The sequence below is a fragment of the Rhopalosiphum padi genome, chromosome 1 (genome assembly GCF_020882245.1).
Source record: "Rhopalosiphum padi isolate XX-2018 chromosome 1, ASM2088224v1, whole genome shotgun sequence".
In the NCBI taxonomy this organism is placed as follows: domain Eukaryota; kingdom Metazoa; phylum Arthropoda; class Insecta; order Hemiptera; family Aphididae; genus Rhopalosiphum; species Rhopalosiphum padi.
The window spans coordinates 54,787,648-54,814,873 of NC_083597.1; the positions used below are offsets into that span (position 1 = coordinate 54,787,648).

The 27,226-nt window shown below is 26.1% G+C and overlaps 2 protein-coding genes across 4 annotated transcripts; one reads left to right on the forward strand and one right to left on the reverse strand.

Moving 5' to 3' along the window:
• The first annotated feature begins 408 nt into the window (after positions 1 to 408).
• LOC132917506 (probable ATP-dependent RNA helicase DDX28) lies at positions 409 to 4,772 on the forward strand. Its single transcript, XM_060978273.1, has 12 exons — positions 409 to 698; positions 950 to 1,087; positions 1,175 to 1,321; positions 1,377 to 1,490; positions 1,552 to 1,752; positions 1,841 to 1,991; positions 2,063 to 2,169; positions 2,290 to 2,388; positions 2,469 to 2,626; positions 3,293 to 3,476; positions 4,315 to 4,467; positions 4,558 to 4,772. Exons 1-12 carry the CDS (start codon positions 549 to 551, stop codon positions 4,669 to 4,671), a joined length of 1,716 nt encoding a protein of 571 aa, XP_060834256.1. The 5' UTR covers positions 409 to 548; the 3' UTR covers positions 4,672 to 4,772.
• A 2,619-nt stretch (positions 4,773 to 7,391) lies between these two features.
• LOC132930180 (RAC serine/threonine-protein kinase) lies at positions 7,392 to 16,334 on the reverse strand. 3 transcript variants are annotated; one of them, XM_060995918.1, is made up of 9 exons: positions 16,098 to 16,334; positions 14,987 to 15,133; positions 14,644 to 14,878; positions 11,727 to 11,916; positions 11,468 to 11,665; positions 11,193 to 11,384; positions 10,856 to 11,122; positions 10,629 to 10,793; positions 7,392 to 10,541 (listed from the first exon to the last, which is right to left on the reverse strand). In XM_060995918.1, exons 2-9 carry the CDS (start codon positions 15,075 to 15,077, stop codon positions 10,311 to 10,313), a joined length of 1,569 nt encoding a protein of 522 aa, XP_060851901.1. In that variant the 5' UTR covers positions 15,078 to 15,133; positions 16,098 to 16,334; the 3' UTR covers positions 7,392 to 10,310. The 3 variants fall into 3 exon arrangements, with proteins under 3 accessions (XP_060851901.1, XP_060851886.1, XP_060851894.1); XM_060995903.1 differs by having other exon boundaries at positions 16,068 to 16,334; XM_060995911.1 differs by lacking the exon at positions 16,098 to 16,334 and adding an exon at positions 15,388 to 15,996.
• Positions 16,335 to 27,226: the final 10,892 nt, after the last annotated feature.

A 27,226-nucleotide genomic window follows, 5' to 3' on the forward strand; every position in this document is an offset into this window, starting at 1 on the left:
TTCTTCTCATTACTGAAAAATACTAAAAACTATACTAAAAATAGGGTTGGGGGCTAAGCCCTGTTAGAATTGCTATAGCTTCCCCAAAAACAAATGATTTAACTACAATAATACATTTGAAATCCAGTATAGAACTGAGCTACAGCCCCCCAAATTTCAAACACTATTTGCGCTTATGATTATACCATTGATTATAAACACCCGTCACCCGTCACCCACAAAAGTATATCTTTGAAGTAAATAAGAATTATTTATTTATTTTCCTCTAATGAACTAATGGTTAATTACGGAATGCAACTAAAAACTAAAAAAAAAATGTATTTGTAAACATTTAAAACAATCATATTATCTTATCACTATGCACACGTGCTGTATCGTGTTCCATTATCACTCATCAGTATCACTATTTTTTTGTTTATGAATATTATAGATGAATTGAAATTTCCTGTTTTTACAATTTACTTTGCCCAAATTGGTTTCCCAGCGACAATAATGCGTTAATAACCAATAATATAAAGAATATACACGACGGTTTATAGTTGTTTGAAATGGCATTTCATGTTCGTGCTGTAAGATTCAGTTTACAAAGGATTTGTTTGGTACCTGTGTCGTTTCGACTCAACACACACGCCACATGTCGTTTGGGTTTGAAATATGGTTTGTTAGAATCTAACAATGTCTCCAAATGTATCTCAAACGTGAGTTAATCCAATTATTTAATTGAAGCATGTATTTACTTGTCTACATTTCACAGGGATTAAAAAGTTAAAATGCAATCTGATAATTATTAAAACTATTACTTAAAAATATACTGTATGGATCATAATATTTGCTTTTAATGTTGATATTTTATTGAACTTTCAAGTTATTGTCCTTTATACTGGTCATATGATAAGCATTTAGTTTTTAAATTAAAATAATAGATTAAAAATGTATTTTATTCTTACAGATACGATGCTTTAGCTCTAAAAATGAAAAAGTTATCGATCTTAGTTACACAGACATTGATCCAGTGTATATACCTGTTAAGAAAGAAATAGTTGATGAACAAGATTTATATGAAGAAGATCAACATTCAATCAATTCTGTTTGTTTTCTATAATTAGCATTAAAGTTAAAAAATAAAAATAAAAAAAATATATTAATTTCAATTGTAGGTTATTATTTGTTTTAGGAAATTGTTATTAAATGCAAAAGAAAAAATTTAAATCACGAGAGGAATCAAAAATATGATAAATTCAAAGAAATTCCCTTAGCATCAAAAGGATGGAGAAACAAGAAGGCTAAAGATGATTATTTTACTATTCATATTTATAATGATGTAAGTTATATTTTTTAATACTTTTATAATATATTTTAATTTATTTTAAAACTAGGATTATTTACCGCAAAGTAGAAAGAATTTATATGAATTTAATAATACTGGACTATCACAATCTATTCTTCGTGTTTTAAAACAACACGGAATCACCATTCCTTCACAAATTCAAGTAAACATTCAAACCCTATCATTAAAACTGATAAAATATCAACTCATATTCATTTTTTTAGGCACTTGGAATTCCATCAATACTAAAAGGAAAGAACACTTTACTTGCAGCTGAAACAGGTTGTGGTAAGACATTGGCATACTTGACACCAATAATTCAACAAATATTAGCTTATAAAGAAAAAGTAAAATTTAATAATCAGTTCAACAGCCCTTTAGCCTTAGTTATTGTACCTGGCAGAGAATTAGCTGATCAAATCGGAGTATGTTCAGACCCTATATTATATTAAATTAATTAAATTATTGATTTTGTTAGATGATAAGTATATTTTAATTAAACATTAATCATAGGAGATTGCCAATTGGTTTACTGAAGATTTACCATTGAATGTAAAGGTAATTACTGGAGGGCACACAAAAAGGCTGATAGTTAATCCAGTTTTCGAGGAAAATGATATAGTTATTGCTACATTAGGAGCACTAAGCAAATTAACTAACACTGGTATGATTTTTTAATCCTTATTTTTTTAGCCTCAGACAAATTTCATTTATTTTTTCTATTACTTATTTTAGGCATATACTCAATGCGTTATGTTCGTCATGTCATACTTGATGAAGCAGACACTCTAATGGATGATAGTTTCAATGAATTAATGACTCGTTTCTTATCTAGATTCCAAGTACAGTATATATATTTTTTAAGCTATTTAAAATCATATGCATGATTATAGATTTTAATATTGTTGATTATTTAATTATCATCATACATTATACATTATTTATTATGTTTATTATTACAGTTTAAAGGTCGTAATGAAAATTCTAATTTGACTCAATTGTTATTGGTTAGTGCCACAATGCCAACAAGTCTATCCGATATATTGGGTGATATAATTGATGTAATATTATTATAACTTGATATTATGATATATTAATTATAAAAAGGAGAGTATTTAATTGTTTTAACTTTAATTTTTAGATGGACTGTTTGAACAAGATCAAAACAGATAAATTACATGCAATTCTTCCTCATGTACAACAAAAATTTATTAAAATCAATCTGGGTGAAAAACCATCAAATTTATTATTACACGCAAAAAAACTTGCTAAAAGCAATACTCCAACAATAATATTTTGGTATCTTATTAATAAAGTATTTTATTATTTATTTTAGTTAGAATAATTTGAATGTAAATAGACCAGGGAAAGTTTTCTTCTAATATTCTTATAATAGAAAATTATTTCCAACATTTTACATACCATTGTGATAATAATTTTTTTTGATCAATTAGTTACAAAGGTTAGGTGTTTTCATTATTAGAAAGTATCCAACATTAGTGCGAAATAAATAACAATTAATTTCATCATTTTATTATTTACATTAGGTTTTTTGTAACACTTATTTTCGTGTGTGGGTATGACTTCGTTACTAAGATCTCGGGTAGTCACCCATCCAAGAGCTAACAATGTCGGATGGTTCTTGACTGCAGCCAAACACTATACCACATTGTATTCCAATTTCATCATTTAGTAACTTATTTTACCTAAATCTTTTTTGAATCTTAAAATTTGAAACTAAAATATTTTCAAGTATTATTTGAGACTAATTAGCATTGAAATATAAATATAAGACCTTATTAGGAAATGTAAGTTAATACAAAATGCAAGTGTTCTTTGGTATCTTATGACAGAAAATATCACAAATATTCATTTACTTATTTATTTTGTTAATTTGTTATACATTAATTATAATTAACCTATTAAATATTAATATTAATATTTATCAAATTTGTATTGTTATAGTAATAAATCGAGTACCTGTGATTGGGCTACTATGTTTTTAAATGAAAATGGGATCGAGGCAGTAAATTTGCATGGTGATATGCCATATGAAATTAGACTAGGTAAATTCAAAAAATACCAAGATGGCATAGTAAACATTATGGTTAGCACAGACGTGGGATCCAGAGGATTAAATACAATTAGAGTAATTTGATTATAATTTTATAGAAAATAACTATTAATTAGCTTACAATAAAACTTCTGTATAATGGTTACTGAAGGAGCAGGAATGACTGCTGTTCAGAAGTGTTCATGAACAGAAGTGTAATACTTTCAAATGACAGCTTTATATAGTGCATCAAAATTAAAATAATATATCAATTAGTTATTGCCAAATAAATTGACTCAGTGGCGGCGGTGCAATAACAAAATCCAGGGGTTCTATGTATTTGAATGTTATTACCAAAGATATATCAATAAACTTACAATTGTCACAAAACATTTTAAAACATTTTTAAATATTATTAATTTAAAATCAAATATTTTGGTAATATTTTTTCATTTTAAAACAAAAAGTAGAAATTTTGCTCGTATTAATTAATAATAATAAGAATACGTTAATGATGACATTTATATACACACCATAACTAGTTTGAGGTACACCTACTGAAAAGTGCCACCCCCGTGTCAATCTATCTGGCAACGACTACATACTATATATAAGATACATACCTACTAAAAAATATTTTTTACGGCATTTGCAACACTGAAAAGTTATTTTTATGTTAAAATTAAAATTTATAAAGTTGTTACATAATAAAAATATAAAATTTATTAAATACAATTTGATGTTTTTGTTTGGGTGTTTTGAAAAATGTTGATTGTTAGTTTAAATACCAACTATATACAGACATTAATATTTCTTCCATAACACTTGACAGAACCAAAAAAAAAAGAAATAAAAATACTATTACATAGATTCAGAGGTTAATGCAAATTGAAGTTTTACTGTACTTACATAATCATAACAATGTGGTTTTCAGACTAAGCATATAATAAACTATGACTTCCCCTCCTATATTGCTGATTATATTCATCGATGTGGGCGCACTGGACGGTTAAATGCTGGTACTGATGGCAAAGTCACAAATTATATCAGTACAAATAACGATTCAGAATTAGTTCAAAAAATTGAAGTAATTACTATAGTTGTTAATTACTTTGAAAAACACAAAATAATTTTTTACTAAATATTTCAAATAATTTTTCTTGTATTTATTTAATAGTTAGCTGCACGAACAATGAAATCTTTACCAAACGTCAATGGGAATATAACTAAAATAAGAAGATTCCACATATTGAATGAACTGGAAAATAAAGCAGCCAAAAAATTAGATTAATATTTATTATTATTTTTATTATATTTTATATTTGTGCATGTTTATAAAATTGCAATTAAATGTGTTATTGATGACAATATATTGCTATACTTGCATATACATTTTTCATAGTTTAATGCTTATTATTTAATTGCCAACTATTGTCTATAGTTGTATCGGAGGATTCTAATTTGAATTTATCCTATAGATCTGGAAGAATTTGAACTTGAATAGTATTAATAACACATTTTGATGTATACAAATAAAATACAATTAGTAATTAGTATTATCTACATATTTTGGTATTTACATAGGTTCGTGTGCATAATCTCGACAGTGCAAAAGAGTACCCCTGGAATTTTTGCGAAGGTGCAATACTATCATTTTGTAAAATTAATTATCTATAATCTAAATTACCTAAATAAATATATTATTATATCAATGTTATAACTAATAAGTTACAGTATTGACTAATTATTTATACAAAAAATTGACTTAATTCATCTTAATGATAATATTGAATAGTGAATTGAATTATACTTAAAATTTTGATTGAGAAACTGGAATTGAGTAAAGTGGTAAATAAATTTGCAAGCAATTTGATAATTTGTAACTTTACTGATTAGTTTCGCAATCCCTGTATTTTAGAAAAATTATGCCTATGCATAGGTTATATTAAAGTAATCAACATAATAAAATAGTTTCCTATAACATATTTATAGTTTTTTTTGTTTTTTGTTAAAATTTTGTAGGTATCTACTTAAACTTAAATGTTAAAAGTTAGCTATCAAAAAATTAAATGCTGATGGAATGATGACTATTATTAAATGAGGACCTCTTGAATTATGATTTACTAATTTAGGTGAAGAACTGAAGAACAGTGTGTGGTGGTGTTTTTGACAGACCAAACAACTTTTTATCAACATTTGAGAATTTTAAATGCCTTTAAATATATAAAGCTATTATAATTTAATCAAAATATTTTGACAATTTCATTGAGTATAAAAAATTATGATTTAAGTTAAGGAATGCTTTCTTACACCTTCAAAAATTTCGTGCATCAAATCCATACTTCCACTGTGTAATAATTCTTAACGAGTAACAACATGCTAAGATTTAACAGTGTTAAACATGGAATTTTCAAGTATTCCTGTTTGTTTTGAATTATTTTTTAATATGTATATCTTTCTTATACTTAAGTTTAGTACATAAAGAATCAATAATTATTATGAGTTATAAAATTAATCTCTTTTTTACTGTTCTGACAGTCGTTTACTCGTTTAAAGGGTAAACGGAAAACCAATGAAAAAAAACCACAAAAATTAAAACCAAATTTTTATATTTTATAGTTAAAATAAAACAACATTTTTTTTTTTAAATTTTTACTTTTTGAATGATAACACATTTTTAAATTTATATCCTGAAGCAGAATATATTTTTGAGTACCTATTTTTATACATAAAAATCAAAATTTGGACAAAAGGTTTATGAGTTATAATTTATAAGTATTTAGTTTAGGTTGATTAGTAGAATAGTGTGCTACCCTGGAATATTCAACGATATAAAAAATTTAATTTAAGATTTATTTTTTATTTTACTGGAAATTATGTAAATTATATTTTCAAAAACGTTTATAGAATTTGAAATAATATTGTGGTCCCAACTACTGAAATGGCCAGCACCCGGCATGGCGGCATTATATTATTCCGACCAGAATAATGTCAAATTATTGTAAATTCCTGTCACAAATGACACAAACTTACGATTTGTAGATCATCACATCACAAGACAGAAATCAATGAATTAATTAAATCTAAAATCAATAACCAATAATCATGTTCATGACATTCACATAGAAATATAGAATCCTTGTTTGCAATTTTCTATTGCTAATTGTTTATAAAAAATACTTAACTACTATTTTAGTAGTTTACCATTTATAGTATTAGTTTTTTTTATGACATAGACGTTATATAGAATATTGAAGACTAGTTACTTACAGTGGAATAGCCAAAGGGAGGGGTGAGGGGGCTGCAGCCCCCCCCTAAATATCAAGAAAATTTAAAAATTATTTCAATTTTTAATGATCTATGAAAATCGGTACAAAAATCTTAAATTGTACTTAACAATTCAGCCATCCCCGAAAAAAAATCCTGGCTACACCACTGGGTCATTTATTTTTATAATAGTAATATCATTCATTAGTATTCATATTCATATTCATACCTTATAGCTTATATTGTCTACATCAATTATTTTACGATGTAGTTGACACCGTACCACGCTCAGTAGGTTGTAGCAGATGACTGCCTCTAGTAGAACGGGATCGTAGTAGTTATATACATTTATATAGACTATAATAATATAGTAAGTCAGTAAGTGTAAAGTGATTGGACAATTAGTACTTACTTAATAGTGAATATTGAAATGACAAATTACAAACCATATGATTCGTCGAATAGTTATCACTTTTTTTTTTGTGAGAAAATAGTTATAATTTCAGCAGGAACAAAAACAACCACTGATGATTATATTTTTTTAACCATCAAGAGCCGATATTATGTTTTTTTCAGGATTCATTAATTTAATAATTTTGCATTGACCATCATAATATGATATATATTATGCATTGTTAAGTTCATCATGCAAACTATATTAGTAGGAGAGTACTTGGAAAATGCACATGTAGAGTTTAGAATTATATTTGTGGATTTTTTTTTTAAATCATCTATACACACAAGTATAAAAAAAAAACATTTACTAATCTAATGATAATAATATGTCTACATAAATATCTTACATTTTTAAGTTTTTATAAACATCAAAAATTCAAAAATTTATATTTAAGAAAAAAAAATACAATAGTTATAGTTCTCATTGATGTCTTATAAATATAGTACCAATTTTGTTATCCAGAACCTGTGTAGGTTAAAATACCTTTATTAGATAAGAAAACTAAAAAAAAAAAATATATAAATATCCCACTGTATGTTAACTTTAAAAAAAATCATAATATTCTATTTATAACAATGAATATTATTGAATATACAACTAATAAATAATAGTAGTTACGCGAAAAAATTTCACAAAGATAAAACTTACATAATTAATAGTGTTTTCTACTTTATACAAATAGAAATCATTGATAAATGTAATTTGTTTTTTGAGGTAACAATTTTTTTCCTTGGCATTTTTGTAGTGTAAATTAAAAATATTTCATTTTTTTTTCTTCAAAATATGGTTTAGAAATTAATTAATGATACTTAAGGGAAATGCTTTTTAGGAAAATAAAAATAAAATGTTAAGAACTTAAACAATATTGTTGACAGTGCAAAATATTAAAATAACATTAACATAAAATAATCGCAATAAATTTAAGTTATTCTAATATTAGTCGGATAATTTAGCTGTTTCAGATCTGAATGTAATAATAAACAGTTATATATGAAATTTGGAACACATATTGTGTACTCCTGCACACAATAAATATTGATGAAACAGCTGCATATTGTGTATCATTGAGCAGTATTTTAACAAAATAAAAAAATTTATTTTTCATGCTATGTATGGTAAAAATAATTTTTTGGTTGCAAGTATCAAATGAAATTCGGATTTTTTAAAAAAAATTTGTATAAACAGTGTAGCGAGGTAATTATTAGCATCTTTGCACTACAATCCAAAAACATGATTTTTAGACAGTAGGCATATAGTAATTCTCGTTAGAAATGCCTTAATACCTTGCATTTTTAAATCGGTTAGTTATTTTAATGTATTTAAAGTTAGATCAATTCATTGTTAGCAATTCTAGCGTATAAACAATTTATGAATTCTTAGTAGCATCAAATTATTAAATTGAAGATAAGTCGTTTACCAATATTGAGTTTATTATTAATTGATAATATTGTATTTAATAGTTTTACAACTATTAAATTAATATTTTAATTTTTCTACATAAACCAAAAATGTTGATTATAAATGTAAATACTTGATTAAAACTTGTCTAATTTTGTAATACAATAATAAAAATAAATTCTCAATTAAACATTTTTCAAAATGTGTTGATCACTGATAAAATATGAGGAAGATTATCACATAAATACCAAATAACAGCTTTTTAACAGATTTTTTTTTATGAGATTTTAATTCTGCAGACAGTTATATATGTTTAATTATATTTGTTAATATTTATTGCCATAGAGGTAAGACGGTTTTTAAGTTTAATTAGTGTTCACTCCGTAATACTTAATATAATATGATGATTAATTTGATTAATAAATGTATGACAATTATTAAATTTAAAAAGTTTACACTAAGAGATACTTAAATATTTTAAGCAGACTTTAAGACAAGAATATGTATATCAGAATTATTGTAACAGTATGTTATTTTGATTTTTTTGGAATATATCAAAACAAAATTAATGTAAAAGAAAACTGATGGGTTAAGGTTATACAAAAATGTATAAGGAAACAGGAGTATCTATCCAAAGAATGATTTCATATTTAAAAATGATGTAAATTAATATTATTAGAACATTAAATAACTAAATACTGATTCAGTTTAAATTGTTTTTTAAATAACTATAAAATGTAATAATAATGAACTTAATTAAAAGAATAAATATCCAATTAGTTATCTGTTCTATAAAAAAAATATTACTATAATAATAATAAAAAAAAATTCTTTTATAATTTCAAATAAATTTGATTACAATTTTTGGTAAACATAGGTAATTTTTATTTTTTTCTTCTAAACAAACTATTTACTTCTAGAGAAAAAACCATAAGTTTTTTTCAAAGTAAGTAAAATCAATTAAGTTTCTTTTAAAATTGATTACTTAATATTATGCATACATTCATTAACAGTATTAAAAATAACGATTTAATTTATGATATATGGAATTTGAATGGTACTTGGTTTAAAATGATTATTTGACAATAAGTTCACATAAAGTGTAAAGGCTATATTACAAAATATAATTCATAATGTATAATTATATAAAAACTTGATTGCAAGCCTTTTAAATAATTTCTAGAGTACAAATCCCGCTTGTATACATTTTCTACCTACAATTTTTCCCAATCACACTCCCTTATAACCCAATACACTATTTCTAGAGCTCTCTATGATATAAGATTAAGACAAACAGTAAATACCTTATCGAAAACATAAAAAAAAAAAAAAAAATGCTTTACAATTTGTAAGGATAAAAATGTATCCTGCATACAAGGGAGGCCGGTAAAATGTTTTTAGAATAAATTTTCAACAATATGTACACAAAACAAATACTTTCAACAAGACAGAAAAAAAAATAATAATAATAATTGAAAAAAAAACAGCAATAATTTATAATAAACAACTACATACAAAAAAAAAAAATAAAAAATAAAAAATTAGATGAAAAATTCTATAAATACTGAACGATCTTATAAGAGTGACTTTTGTATGTTAAAAGTTTCAATAAGTATTTGACCAACGTTCAAAAAAAAAAAAAATTCACTAGTTCAAAACATTGTATAATATTAATATAATTTATATACAGAAAATAGCCTAATGTCAAAAAGAAAAAATATGAAGAGTAAAGTCAGTTTATCATTTGTAGTAAATTAATTAATTGTTAAGCAATATTTTACAGAATCACTTACATATTTTTATTTTGTTCACGTATGACTGAAACACGAACTGGCACTTATTGATATTGATCCAGCTAAGTCTTGGTAGCTGAATTGTGGGAAGTATGGTTGTGATTGTTCCATTTCTTCTGCAATGCTATTGAGGTGATGCGATGATAGGTCAGGTGGAGTAAGTTCAACAGATTCTCCAGTAAATTCTGAGTCAAAATATCGTGTGTCTGTGTCTGATGATACTTGAGGTTGGAATGGAGGAGGAATCTAGCATAAATGTTGTTGTTTTTATATTAGTTAAAATAGAATCAAACAATTAGATTTAAATTATATTCTAATGATAATTTCTATTACCTTCTTTTGTTCCAAATCCAGCCAATTAATACTACTAAAGAAAACATGGCTCATGATTTCTTGGGCATCATCAGGACCACCACCTAATCGCTTTTTGGGATCTTTGATTAAAAGACCAGTTAGCAAACTTTTTGCAGCAGCAGAAAGACCTCTAGGAAATCTTACCTAAAAATTAATTAAAAATATTAATTAACGAAAAAAAATTCCTTAAGTAAAGCTTAACATACAGATTCCATCAAAATGAGAGTGAACAACTTGTCATGATCTTTGTTATAAAATGGTAATCTTCCACACATCATTTCATACATGACTACTCCTATTCCCCACCAATCAACAGCCCGTCCATAATCTAAATCTTCTAACACTTCTGGAGCCAAGTATTCAGGTGTGCCACAGAATGTCTTGGTTGTTGATCCATAGGTGATATCTTCTTTGCACAATCCAAAATCAGCTATTTTAATGTGACCATCTTTATCTAGTAGTAAATTTTCAAGCTAAAAAAATTAACAAATATTAGTTTAGAAATCAAAAATTAGAATTATATTTTTAAACAAAAATAACTACTTTTAAATCCCTATAAATAATTCCTTGGGAATGTAAGTAACCCAAAGCAGAAATAATTTCAGCTCCATAAAAACGAGTTCTATCTTCTGTGAACACACGTTCTCTGGACAAATGGAAGAATAGTTCTCCACCATTTACATATTCCATGACAAAACATAATCTATCTGCAGTTTGAAATGAGTATTTCAATGACTATAAAATAAACAGAATTTAACAATAAAAATTAGTAAAATTGATTATAAATTTGAAATAAACTTCAGTATATAATATATTACAATTAGAAAAGGATGACTAGTAGTGCGGAGAACCCTGTTTTCAGTTAGTGTATGAGCAACTTCATCTTTTTGGATGATGACTTCTTTTTTAAGAATTTTGATAGCATATAAATGACCCGTTGCCTTTTCTCGGCATAAAATCACTTTTCCAAATGTACCTTTTCCAAGTACTTTAAGAAACTCAAAATTCTCAAGAGTCTAAAAAACAAAATATGGGTGAAAATACAATATACATATTTATAATTCTTGTATAACATACCACTTTTCGTTTTCCAGTGGATTTACTCGAAGAAGTTCCTTGAACCGAAAATTTGGCACTGAAGTCATCTGAACTGGGTCCTGACATTGTGCTTGACATACTAGTCGAATGAGATACGCCTTCCATTTCAACTTCATCAACATCAGACAAACGTTCTGATACACCTTTAATGGCAGTCATCCATTCTTCTCTAAAAATATGAATTTTTGTATTACATCAACTGACAATCATACCATATTATGAAAATTTATAAAACTTGCAATATAATTGAATGTCATTATACATTTATAAATATTGTTAACAAAACAATATATTATTTAAAAAGTTAAAATTCAATAGTTTTTCATTTAAGTTTAATTATCTATTATTTAATACATTTGAAATAAAAATAGACAGATTAATTTTATACTATAGTCTATGCATTATCTTCAATTTACAAACTATTTTTAACAATATGATAAATCCAATATGATCAACCTATTTATGTTAATTGTAGCACAATATAATTATTATGTTTATGTGTTGATTTCTCAGATACTTATTAAATATTGAATAGCTTAATGATTCAAATTGTTTATTTATATTTACTAATTTTTGTACCAATAATAAATAAATATATTAACAAGTGGAACAGAATGATATAATTTATGAATATGAAAGGCTACAACTATAGAATGGTATCTACCAACTACACAAAACTACTTTGGTAGTTTTCTGAAAACCATGTTCCAATATTAAAATGTGCAAGTCAATAGCATTTTAGAACTAGTTACTCATAAAACAAACATTTCACGGTTTAAATTTATTCAGTTCTTATATAAAAGGATGGAACACATTATTTTTTTAAATTTAATTAATAATAAGTCAATGTGTAAATATTGTCTATCTTCAATATATATGTGAGTGCACTACTCTTAATAATTTAAAATAAGAATACAACAAATTATTAAAATTTATTTTTTAATAAATAATTTTTTATTTAGTTCTAAAAAAATTAGAATAATCTAAATAAAAATAAAAACAATATTAACAATATTCTATGAATGTATTTGTAATAGCTTGAATTACTTATACTTTGTGTTTGCTAACAGCATGACCTCTACAATTGGTTGTACTTATTTTGGATAACAAATTATGTACTTTGAAACTATTTTCTACTTAATAGATTTGTAGGTAGGTAGTAAAAATAAGGCATTTAATATGGTTCATAATATGACAAATAGGGTCATTGTAAGATAAAAATTACCTAATATTTTCACCTGACCTTTACAGAAAATTGATGATAGTTGGAACATTTTATAAACACACAAAAATTTTAATTTATAAGTTTAATATATGACATTTTAATTGGCAAATTAGAAAAAATAAATATAATTTAATGTAACAAAATATTTATATGTTCAACTAAACGTCTAATCATATGCTTAATTATTAATAAATATAATTAATAAACCTAATAACTTAAAAATCACATCTAATAAGGAATTATGAAATATAATTTCAAGATATGCACAACAGTATAATCTCTTCAGTAAGATACTTTTATTTATAGAAGTATTACATTTGAACAATGAACAATATCATTATAATTTTAGAAAATAATGGAACAAAACATAATTTAAAATTGTATTTTTGTAATCTTAATTCTTAATTAATATTGAGTGAATGATGAGTTTGCTTTACAATTTAAAAATGGTTAGTTCAAAACATATTTTATACTCAATTACGTTTGGGCCAAAATAACAATTTTATTTTAATAGTCATAGGTTAATGTTTAACCTCTAGCTTATCATAAATTTTATGAGTGAGTAAACATATGATTTAAGTCTTAATTGGAATTTTAATGCAGTTTTTAATTTTAATTTACTTTCATAAACTTATAAAATATTCTTTTTTCAATTATTGTTTACTATTTAGAAATTATTAAAATAGTAACACAAAAGTTCTAATAAAACAAATTTTTAATTTATATAAATATTAAATCAATCTTATAATAACTGTACAATTCTAGCAGTTATTAAAAAAAGTATACAAGTAAATAAGCTAGTTATATTATGAGTTTAGACACATAAAAATTTATATAAATTTGAAATACCTCATTAGTTTTATAATTGATTTAATAAATTAGTGTTTATTGTAATTGGCTTATATTTTATCTTTACAAGAACGGTATGTCTAGACATACTATAAAGAATATTAGTATAGCATGTATAAAAATATATAACTATTTTTGAGTTGAAGAATTTAAGTAATTTACAATCTTATTTTTCTCTTCAATCTTATTTTAGTTTCTTACAAAAAATTCACACAGATAAAGTAACAAAAAAATGTTTTTAATAATTAGCTACTAATTTTATATCAATTTATGCAAGGTTTTAACTCTTTATGTAAATTTGGATTTACATACAACAGTAAAAGTAATAAAATAATTAATATCATACTATACCAGTATAATATTATAATGAAGGTATCTACTTAAAATAAAAATATTATACTTGTATTTAATAGATGAATTCAAAGTACAAATAGTGAAATTCATGGGGTAAAATAACTTTACTTAGGTTATAGAAATATAAATCTATTTAATATAATACGCATAATTTTTGTTTTTAAACATTAAATTGCTTATTCCCATTTTAGATTTTTTATTTAAAACTAATAAAATATAACAATAGTAATTATGTTACTTGTTTGTTAAAAAAGCTAGAATTGTCAGTATAATGTTTACATCTACTTAAAACTAGTTATGTTTACATTTAGGCATCTATCTTCATGAAAACAAAATTCTCAAGTACATTTTGTTAGGAATACCAACTAAGGAATATTATTATTACAGATTGAAATTTCATTGATATATGTAAAGATGGATGCTTGATAATAATTAAAAATAGCAGATGTTTATAAAATAAATACTAACCTCTCTTTATCAGAAGACACATGAAATGTTCGTTCAATAACAGTGGTCCATTGTAATCCTCGAATTGTAAATGTATATGGTTTAGGACGATCAACACTCATTATTTGACATCTCTTTACAGTGAAATTATTAAGAGGTTCAGTCATTGGACCTTCAGGTTTGTTTCTGTAGCCCATGAGTGAACCATCGGCAAACAGTATAAAATACCGGGACCTCCAGTTTTTAATATGTTCACCTAAGATACAATAAAGTTTTTTAGTAATTTTAAATCACCAATAAAGTATATGCTACGATAGCAACATAGGGCAAGAGTGTTATCTTTAATAACTACAATAACACTAACCTCGTTTGAACAGCCATCCCTCTTTAACAATTGATGATTGGCTGGATGACAGTGGCAACGGGTTGCAAATGGACTGCAGTACATCAGCCATGGTTAAACGATCAAAGGTCAACAGCAGCAGATGTGTATTCTGTTTTGTCAGATCATCTAAAAACAACAATAAGATATGCACACCAATGAAAACGAGAGAGCCAAACAAAAACCAAACAATCGGCAACAGTAGATCACAAAATGAACACGGGCAAGAGACTTTTGGGTGTAGTGAATACTTTTGGCGAGAGATAAAATATTTGTCCACAGTTGTTGTTCAGGGGGGGGGAGGGATAGAGGAAACTACGATAACGAAGGAATTGTAACTGGAGTCTGTTGGGCATTTAAAAAACCGTAAGGGAAAAAAATACCTGACGATATTGTCGTCGTAGTGCTACAGGATCAGCATTTCAGCAGAATGGACGGGGTGCTATTATACGTCGCAGAAAGCATGATCGAAACGTGTCTCGGGTTCCAGAGTCACGGTCGTGTACTATAATATTATCGTCGTAGTATCGTATTCGCGCACGCGTGTGCAATGTGTGTTTGTGTGCGCGCGTGTATGTGTGCGTGTGCGCTCGTACAACGAGAGTTCGATTGGGATAGGCTCGACGACGGCGGCGGTGTTGGCGTTCGAGGAAAACGACTTGCGATCGCGATCGCAGGGGCCAGGGACGTGGATCGATATTCAGTTCGTTTACTGTCGGGGGACGGTGAACCACAACAGCGGCGAATCAAACGGAAATCGAATATTAAGTAACGTGCGCGGAGACAGTCTTTCAGCAGCGAAATTTTACAAACAGCGGCGACCGGCGACGGACGGTATGCGTGACGGGGCGAGCGACATAATACGCGTTTCCGAATCAAATTCGAAAATCCACGTTCGTGCCGTGCAACGATGATTATTGTACGAGTTTCTCGGTGATGCGGCGGCGGCTGATGTAACCGCTGACGATTCGAGCGCGCGCGCGCGCCTAGAAAGATTCCGCCTCCCGCCAGACGAAATCACGTTAATAATATAATACATACGTGTTCTTGTTAAATGTCTTACTTTGATGATATTATTTCTATAGTTACTGACTCGAGACACGCGCTCGGGGACTGCTAATGCTGGAATTCCTTAGACGTTGGCCTCACGTCGTCGACACTATTTCCATAACGTTAGCGATCCGTTTTATTTTCTTATAACGTTTTATGTTTTATTATTTATTTATTTTTGTTATTATTATTATTAACGCACTGGGTTTGTTGTTGTTTTTTTTATCGCCATTCAGTATCGGCAGCGGACGTAGACTAGGGCGGCGGCGGCGAACGATCTACACACTCACACACACGCGCGCGCGTGAGCTGAGGGAGGATTGAACTTTACAGTGTCGCCGGGCGCTGTTTCCCCCTCGTCGACGGTGAACGCACGCACTGGCCGGCAACAGCTGTCTCATGCGCCGCCATCGTTTGAATACGATTAATACGATTAATAGTTGATGATTTTTAACGAAGAGAGCGAATAAACGAAAAACGAAATTCGTATGTTTTTTCATCGATGTAAACAATCATAACTCCATAAATAATAGGTAACAAAAAGTATGAAGATTTACTTGTAACATTTTGTAAAAATAAAAACCACTCTAAAGCCTACGCTGCAATGAATCGCAGGGCTGGATTAGGTCTTTCAGATGATGTCCAAGGCAAATCTTTTTTTTTTGCGATCCCTAGCAGTAAAAAAATTTAAAATACCCAATATCTAAGCAGTTAAGGAAAAAAAATAAAATCAATATTCTATAAAATAATTTTAATTATGATAATAATTCTACGAAAAATGGTAAAAATTGCTCGTCATAGCGGTAAAGATGAAGTGAAAAAGTTCAGTCTTCGTTGACATAGTTGTATCACGCACCTCGCGCGTGATTCGTCTCGAATGTGTTAAAACCCAAAAATAAAACCGAAAAATTAAATTACATTATCCAGTATATTATTTACTATTAAAACTTAAATTGTAAAAATATTAGGAAGTAGATGCACTTTAAAAACATTGTTTCTCAAGCTTTTTGTCTACATGCAATGGCATACGCATGTACTACTTTTACTTAAATCAGTTAAATCGTTGATTTTAAATCAAGTTTAAGAACTATTTAAAGAATAATTCTGTGCTATATCATCAGTGTTGAGTGATATCTAGATATAAATTATTAATTAAGTATGTACCTAAATCTTATCTACATAAATAAATAATATGATATATTTTTATATAAATTTCCTAAACCGAAGGTCAAAATCTTTTAAATTTGTTCATAGTACTTCTGGTATCAGAATGCCCCTCAAGCTTCTGTTGCTCGGAGCAAGTGCCCTTAAAACTCTCAGACAAATTCGGCCCCAGATCAGGTTAGGTTATTATCTATAGCCCTGTACGAAATCTAAATTTAAACCTAACTTAATTAATATTTTTTTTTCTTGATTGTTATACATTTAAAAAACGGGGTGGGCAAATGGGTATCGCTCTACTGTACAGTAGAGATGAAGAGTAGGTCACTATAATGAGTATAATGGATGTGTTAAATTTGAATGCATTGTATACGAAAAACGATTCTGAACGAAGTTGATTTGTTAGTCAAGGATAATTAGTAGGATATGTTATATTATTACCTATATTTAAATTATAATATATCATTATTTTACGCGATTTTGTAAAAGATTAAATTTCATACACTCATACATTTTTTTTCTATATTTACGCTAGAATTTTTTTTTTACAGTTACTTTAAGTAAAATTTATCTTATATTGGGTTATTTAATCTTGGTATAAATCACAACAATTTTAAGAATTTTCAACTTAAAAATTCATTACAAATTTTCGCGATTTTGATATATTTCGTAAACATTTGAAATTTAAATGCTTATTAACAAAAATTGTGACTAACGATTTTTGATTTTATTTTACTACGATAAGTATAACTTATAATGAACCATGCATTAAATTTTAAAGATTTTTTGAAAAGACAAATTTTTTTTATCGGCATTTCAAACAAAAAAACTTAGAAAAATCGAAAATTTCAATTGTCTGCAAATAGCTTAAAAAAGGTCAAAATATTTTTAAAATTGAATAGTAAATAGATAACGCCAATATAAACATTTGGTGAAAATTTCAAGTATTTAAAATGATTCGTTTTAGAGTTACAAGAAAGTAAAAAAAATCGATTTTGTCGATGATGTTCGTTATTTTTTTAGGGTTTTTCCTGAAGCTTTTGAACTCTACTGGAATTTTTTTACTTTTGACCCCCCCCCCCCCCCAAAAAAAAAGTACCAACTAGATGAATTTTCCTTTTCAAAGACGGGCTGAAGTAAAAAAATTAAAGCATTATTTCTACTCCAAAACGTGATGACAGACATGAAAAAAAAAATGAAATAAAAACACTACATCATTACATTCATCATTCCGTTACGAAACTAAAATTGAAAATATTTATAAAATGTATTGTGGTGATTTCTATAATTTAGTAATTCACAGTTTTTTATTTGTTTAAATAGCGATTACATTAATGTATATATTATTATATTATGTAGTGAATGCCAGAATGCTTATTAAATGTGAATGTCTAATGTGAGTACCTACAATAATTAAATTCCATACTTGAGAATTGAGATTTCCGGAGTACTCATATCCTCTATAGATGTACATTACAATTTACAGATAGCATTTTTTCTTAAAATGTTCATTTTTTCACTAATAGTCGCTTAATAATCTACTATTAAGTATTTTTAAATGTTTATAGGTAAATGATAGGTGCATTAAAAATGTTATGTTTGTAATTAAACAACTTGAAATTAAATAATAAAAATAATAATAATGTTAAATATTCCATATTAATACAATAATACATAAAATGGATTTTTTTTTAAATATACTGTGTTACTGTCTCATTATATATGTAGTTGGAATATGAACTATCATTTGAAAAAAATATAAGTTATAACAACCAACAAGACGTATACTTTTACATCATTCTTGCGATTGCAATGGTCCATTAACATTGAAAATTGACGATCCCTTTGTTTGGTTATTGCCTTATTGGTACTATTATTGCTAAAAAAACCTTACAATTTTATATAAAGCTTAAATTAATTATTGTTTGTTGTCCTTGTATACCCTTAATTTTTACAAGAAGTACATCAGTGATATATGCTGATATACAACTCTTCAATCCAGTAGGCACAACGTTTATTGTTGAAACCTGTCTTGTTACTCGTGATGACTTAGCAACACAACTATATTTCGGCCTATGAGAGAAATATCGATTAGTTTTCAGGCATATTATTATATAAACTGACAGTTAACATAAAGCTGACTTGTTTTATGTTTATAATCTTCAGTCACAAACAGTATAATTATAATTCATAATTGTCCCAAATCTGATTAATCTCAATATTATTAACTTTTCCCATTTCATAAGTTATTAATTTGTTTCACTAAAAAATCAAGTTAATTCCCATATTTGTAGGCAAAAAATGATAATGAAAGGCGAATAACGTTAAATTATAATAATGTAATGATTACCATAAGTCCATAACATAAACATTAAACACTATACAGTAAAAAAATTCTAAAATTAAATTTTTTACAATTATTATTAATTATAAAAAAGGGAAAAACATATAGGTAACTACTCTGTTGTATAGTACGAGGCGGTTGCGGGATGTATACGTTTGGGTGTATCGTAATTACTAATTGAGTAGATCACTGTAATGGATATGATAAATTTGAATTCAATAACGAATTTTGATTGGTTAGTTAATGTCCAGTATCTATGGTATATAAATTGATTTATTATTTATACTAAAAAAGGTCAAAGTTTTTTATTTTAAACATATTAGTAATATTAATAATACGATGTTAGTGTATGTTACTGATGTTATATTAAAGTCAAATTAAAAAAATATTTATATTTATTATTATGGTAATAGTATTAATGTCAGTGATGGGTGTCTTCTTCCATCAAAAGTTTCACTTGCATAAATGTCTCAATTAAAACGTTTTCATATTTCCTTATTGTTCTCTACAGATATAATAGAATGTAAATTCTACGTAAATTAAATATCGGTATATACATTTATATACAATATAAATATATATTATATCTATAAACATAATTGTTTGTTATTTTGTTATGGTTATAATATGTACCTGCATCGAATGTTGCAGTAGTAAATTTCTTCTCTTTTTGAAGGTTTTTCCTCGATGTTATATAAAGCTAAATTTAATATATATTAAACCTATATAATATAAAAATAAACTAAGCTATTTAAAATATCTATATATTCTAAGTTTTGTTTATAAATTTTAACTATTAGCACGACAATATTTTTATAAATATAATTTTTTCTTTATTTTTACGTGTATACTTCTATACTTTATATCGTCCATCATATATTATTAGGTAACTCCATTCAGTCACGACGCGCATACCTGACATATTCCAAAGCTCCGCCTACGCTTATCATGGTGCACGTGACAATAATTGCATGAAAATATTACGTTTCAATATTTTATTCAAACAGCGAATGAAAAATGTTTTCAAATACCAATAATGCGGTATCCGTTAGGTGTTATAGGAACGAAATCCGATGTTTAGAAAGACATAACGCTTAGCAATTAGCATATATTATGTAGGTACACGATTACATACAGTTATCTACCTAAGCATAGTCTTAATAATGTATAAGCTATACAATTTGCTTTATTAGTTATTACATAATCTCTTTTTATCACTATTAGGTATATTATAGAGATTTATCCGTAACGTGGTTGCAAATAGGAAATGGCGCAACGTGCAACTATCCGAAACGAAGTTCATATATTTGGGTATGCACCTAGTTATTGGATAATAAATTGTTTTATTGAAGAACGGAATTGATTATTTGGAATACCTATATTAACATTTTTGAAGAAAAAAGATGATTTTACTATTTTTTAGTGAACATATATTTTTAATTTCTTAGTCAAAAACATAATATTTGTTGGAGCATATATTCCTTGATTTATAAAAATCAAATAATATCGGACGAGTGGCTTAAGAGTTATATAATAACTCTAAAAGCATATTTAAAGTTTAGATTAATGGAGTTAAAGTAGTATATGAGTAAAATGTTAGTCTACTATTCCCTCTCATCTAAATATTTCAAATTAAGTTATGACAAATCATAAGCGTGTCCACGGGGGTGCAGGGTATGCACCTGCACCCCCTACGATATCAGGTGGCACCATAAACTAAGAAAAATTGTTCAAAAGGGGGGCGTAAAGCCCCTTAGCCCCCTGAGTATACACTAGGTTGCTCCCTCTGCATCAAAGGTCTGGACACGCCTATGTAACAAATTAGTAACTTCTCTAAAATTTGATTTTTATCTATATTTTAAGTTCAAATTTGGACGAAATTATATAATAATATGTTATGTAGTTATTTATACAAATAACGATATTCTTACTTCTTTTTAATTTAAAAATATGATTAATGTTGGGACTTGAAGCTTTTATTATATTTTTACCCAAATAGTTATTTTTAAATGAAATGTTTTCGTCAAAAATTAATTTAACTTACTGTATTACTGCAGTACAGAAAAATAGTACCACTTGCCCACCTTTTTTACTGTTAATTGTTAAGTAAAATAATTTTTTTTTTTTGTGTATAGGATACCTATAAAATTCAAACGAGATTCTGAGTTATTAGAATGGATATACTTAGTAGGTAGTAATAGTTTTACAAACATTTGAAATGTACCTATGTTACATATTTAATGTGATACTTTTATTAGACCTATTTAGACAATTTCTACTTATTATAAAAATTTAATGAATTAACATTCATTAGCTATCGCTATAATTTTAAAATCATTATATATATATTATTAAAATAATCTTCCAAAAATTCAAACATATTATTTTGGACCTATTATTATCCCTAGTCTCGTAAATCTATAGGTACATATTTTAATTGCTCAGATGGTACCTACCATTAGTTCAAATTTTGATAAAGATATCATTAAAATGTTCAAGAAAAGTATTTTCCTAACAATTTACTGTAAAAAAGGCTGAAATAGTCGCTCCTTAAATGATATAAAAATATAACTATATAGATTTTTCAAAATTTAGTACCTAATACATATTTTGTTTATTATTATTTTTTTGATATGAATTTGCCATTTAAACAACTTCTTTTTTACGTTTTTGTTTTTATGTATTATTATTCACTTAAATAATATATAGATTATAATTATTACAATAATATAATGAACGATTCAGCAGTTCTTGCATTTGTATGGTTTTTCGTGTTAGCAATAGAATACTCTATAAGTAAAACATCTGAATAAATTTCTTTTGTAAAATGGTAAAATTAAATACATAATTGTATGCAGTATACTTTGGTTGTTTCACAACAAAAAGATATATTTGATCAAATTGAGCATTTCTGAAAATAATGATTATTATCATTAAATAGGTACCATATAAACAGTGAAGCTTATTATTGCAGTTTTTATTTTCATTTTTTTTTTTTTTAGTGACATTATTTTTAAATATTTTTTGTCACATTATGTAAAATACCAAAATATCGTCTTGAAAACATAATAAAAAAAAAAATTAAACTTATATATTAACTCAAAGTAGTTTTAAAAAATTGTTTAAATGTTTAATTTTTGACAATTAACCCTACCATATATTAGTATCTACTGAGTGATTATATTTTAAAATAGTTATATTTATATAACTTTTTAAGGAGCGATTTTTTCGTCCTTTTTCACAGTAAATTGTTAGACAGATAATTTTTTTTAAATATTGATATATTTCTTTATTAAAATTTGAACTAATGTTATCTGAGCTATTAAAATATGTAGGTACTATACGAGACTAAGGATAATAAGATAATTATAATAGGTTTAAATTTGTTGGAAAATTATAATAATATATATATATATATGATAACTTATTATTTTAAAATTATAGCAATTGCTAATAAATATTAATTCATTACATTTTTATAATTTGCATAAATTGTCTAAAAAGGTAGGTATAATAAATTAATAAGTATCACATTAAATATGTAACATACATTTTAAATGTCTTTAAAACCATTTATATTCCTAAGTACATATATCCATTTTAATAACTCAGAATTTAATCGTTTGAATTTTTATAGGTACCTACATCAACATAAAAAAAAAAATTATTTCACTTAACAATTAACAGCAAAAAGGTGGGCAAGTGCTACCACTTTTCTGTACTGTAGTAATACATTAAGTTAAATTAATTTTTGACGAATACATTTCATTTAAAAATAACTATTTGGGTAAAAATATAATAATACACGTAAAAGTTTTAACTCCCAACCAATGTGTTAATAAAATGTTAAACTAAATTAATACATTTAAATCATGTTTATTTGTATAGATAATACTTGGGATGAAATATTTAAAAATATTGAGACAGACAATAATTATTAATAATTATTTAAACGCTAATAGTTTATATTTAAACTTTGAAAAATCAGCTATCATACTAAATAGTTCCCTATCAGAACTTTCATTCCAATTGTAAAAATATAGGATTATGTTACTGTAAATCAGTCAATGTTTTAAGAAACTTTAGTAAATATACTTAGGAATAGAAATGTGCCATGACATTGAATGGAAAAATCAAATTTCTTTGGTCTTTAGTAATTTGAAAAAAACAATATTTATTATAAAACAATTACGGGAGACGGGACATTTTATCTATTACAGATTTTAGATTATTTTACTTATCACTAATTAAATTTTAAATCGCATATGGTATAATAAGTTGGGGTGGAGCCTATGATAATATTCTTATTCAACTACACATGTGTCAAAGCGCTCTGATTAGAATTATTATGAAAAAAGATTATAGCTAGATATCCAACCGAAACATTGTTTAAAGAGTTTAATGTTTTGAACATTAAAAACTTATATTTTAAAACAAGCACGATATAGATACATAAAAAACATATGCTCTTACATCATTTGAACCATTATGTTAATACGAGATATGCATTAACCAAAATACCAAATACTCCCAAACCTGGCCAAAAAACAGCCTGTCGAAAAGTTTTCGATTTTATTGGAATTTGCATTTATAACACAATGTCTATAGCTATTTAATAAATATACAACTACCACTTTTTAAAAAGCAAGTTTCACACTGGTATGATTATGATGCTGCTAATAAGTGTGGTTTATAAACTTACTTAAATTTATATACTATTATTGTAATCAAATTTTTGTTAAATTTTTATAAACTATCTAATACCTATATGTTAATTTATTTTTATCTTGTATCAGTAGGTATATCAATTTTTTAATTGTAAACAATATATATGAAATATAAACATGTTTAAGATATAGATAACTCTGGGCCTCCACACGAGTTATCTCAGTGAGGCCCAGTATTCTAAAAAAGATTTTTAATAAAAAAAAATATTTAATTTGAACTTTTAAAACACATATTAAAATAGGTTCCTCATAATTTGGGACAACAAACCCCAATCTAACAACTTAAATGTATTAATTATCGCGCTTATCAATACAAACGAAAATTATTTACTATTTTAATAAAATACCTATACGTTATTACGTTAATATACACTAGTTATTTATTATATTAAAAATTACAACGGTAGCTATAGTATATGCAAGTATTGAATATATTTACGTAAAAAAATTACTCACAAACTTAAATTTTGCTCTTTTCGCTCATATCCGAGATAAATATGATTATATTTTCATTGTGATAGCGTATACCTACAGTAGGTACATATATATTATAAAACAATAATTAATACCATTTAATTTTAGAGTTATTTCTTATTCCTTATTAACATTGTGAAAATCAACCCATTTATGACTACGTAATGGGAAGTCATGTCGTTTTGTTCCATTTTCTTCCTTAAAATATTTCTAAAGTAGATAATATTAGGGTATTTTTGGTTATTTAAATTGTATATTTTGAACATTTCTATAGTCTATAATAAGTTCCTTATAATAAATAATAAGTTTATTCATTTATTTACATAAACTTTTTTTTTATCACACATTTTTATTCATAGTGAATAAATGATTAATTAAATAAATACCTATTTTAGAGTTAATTTTTGAAGCGTATAATTTGATTTCCAATGTTTATGATCACTGCAGGAATTAAAAATACCTTATTAACAAAATATTATTGTCAAATAATAAAATAAATGATTTTTTTTTATCATGTATTATAGTAAAAAATACAAAAAAATATTCAGCTAGTTTTTACTATAGCATACATGGATTTTTATAATTCATCACGACCAGCAGGCACAAATTAATACGTTAAATATTATATTGTTTCACAAATCACGATTATTTGTTATTCAAAACAGTATTAAAAATTAAAAGCTAATGAAAATATTTGTTTGTAGACTGCCAAATATATTGAGCATACTATTTATATAGTTATATACTTATATGTATTGATATTTTATTACAGTTTTATTTTTGATGCCATATATGCCACATATCCCTTTTTCATTTTAGGAGAGTATAAGCAGATTATAGACTTATGAAAAGGGAACACGGAACTCACGCTGAGTCATTTCCGGCAATCAAATAAAACCAACTGAAACATTCGTTATCCTTATAAACTATATAATATATCTATATATGTATAATATGCCAGTGTTTGTAGTATAAACATATTATATTACCCACTATGAGTTATAAAAGATAAACTCTAAATGTGTGCGTATCTACTATTATTTAGTATTTTTAAATCGATCGAATTTATCAAAATCATACTTTTAAGAACGCTATACACCCGCATGTGTTATCTCCGTCTTATAAACATACAAATTAACAAATTTGTGTTCAGTATAACCAATTCTGTATCGTTAACTATAATATTAGAGTAAATTAACCTATTATAAAAGTTAAAAGTAAAAACATTTTATGTGTTTAAGTAGTCTTTTTTCAATATTTTAATTTTGAAGCTAACTATAAGCATATTTTTCTTGTAATATTTACAATACTTATATCTTGCTTATACATTAATATATCGAAAAAACACGAATAAATAGATTAAATAGATAAGTATCTATATAATATAATGGTCTTGTTACTATTAACTCTGATAATAAGTCGATTCACTCTAATACTATAAGGCTAACAATAAAAAATCGATTCTACTGAACACAAATTTGCTATATTCTAAGGTTGTAACTATTTGTAAGATTGAGACAACGTAGGTATATACGGATATAATAGCATCTTCTTAGTTGACATATCACTTATCGGGTGTATGTGTTGTATTTACGTATTACAAACGGCAACATTGATGTTAAGTTTTTCAAACAAAGTAACACAACCTTGTTTTATTATGAATTTCTATTTTAAAGTATTTTATGTTATTTTTTTGATTTTATTTATAGGTACTTATCAATTAATGAAAAATCTATAAGATTATAATCTTACGAATATCTTTAAAAAGACGTTTGAGGAGTATAAGGACAAAATATTTGTTACTGGCCAAGCAATCATTGTAAATTGTAGTCTGTAATCCACAACCTCATAATTAATGTTCGTTATTTTCTTCAAGTTATAATTTGGTATGAGTATTTTCATAACAAATACTTGGAAAGTTGTTTAAATGGAGTTTTACGTACATTAATAAAATTCTAAACTTATCTTGTCTATCGCATGAAGATGAAGCATTAAAAAAAATATTATAATTATTAAAATGAGAAATATATATACTAAAAAAATAAAAAATATTAAATATTATAAATAACCTAGTATAGATATTAATCTTATATTACTATTATTATTATATTACCTAGTTTAAACTTTGTACTACTTCAGTTGATACAGGAAATCCGCGTGGCAAGTGAAACCGTTATTAAATTTGAATATCCAACCTCAGTGACTGTAGCAAGACTACTAAACGTTTTCTGTTGCCATTTGTCACTATAACTATAAAAATATATAAAAATATAGTGGGAGCGTGTCTGTTTGACGATTGTAACCGTCTGATTGGGTATCATTAGTATATAGTTGATGGAAGCAATTATTTCGGCACGCCCATATCATAACAGAATCAACACTATTGTTTTTAATTTTTAAGCGTGCAACTTATTTTTACTAAACTAATTATTACATTTTTTGGTACAACTTTGATAATAATGATAT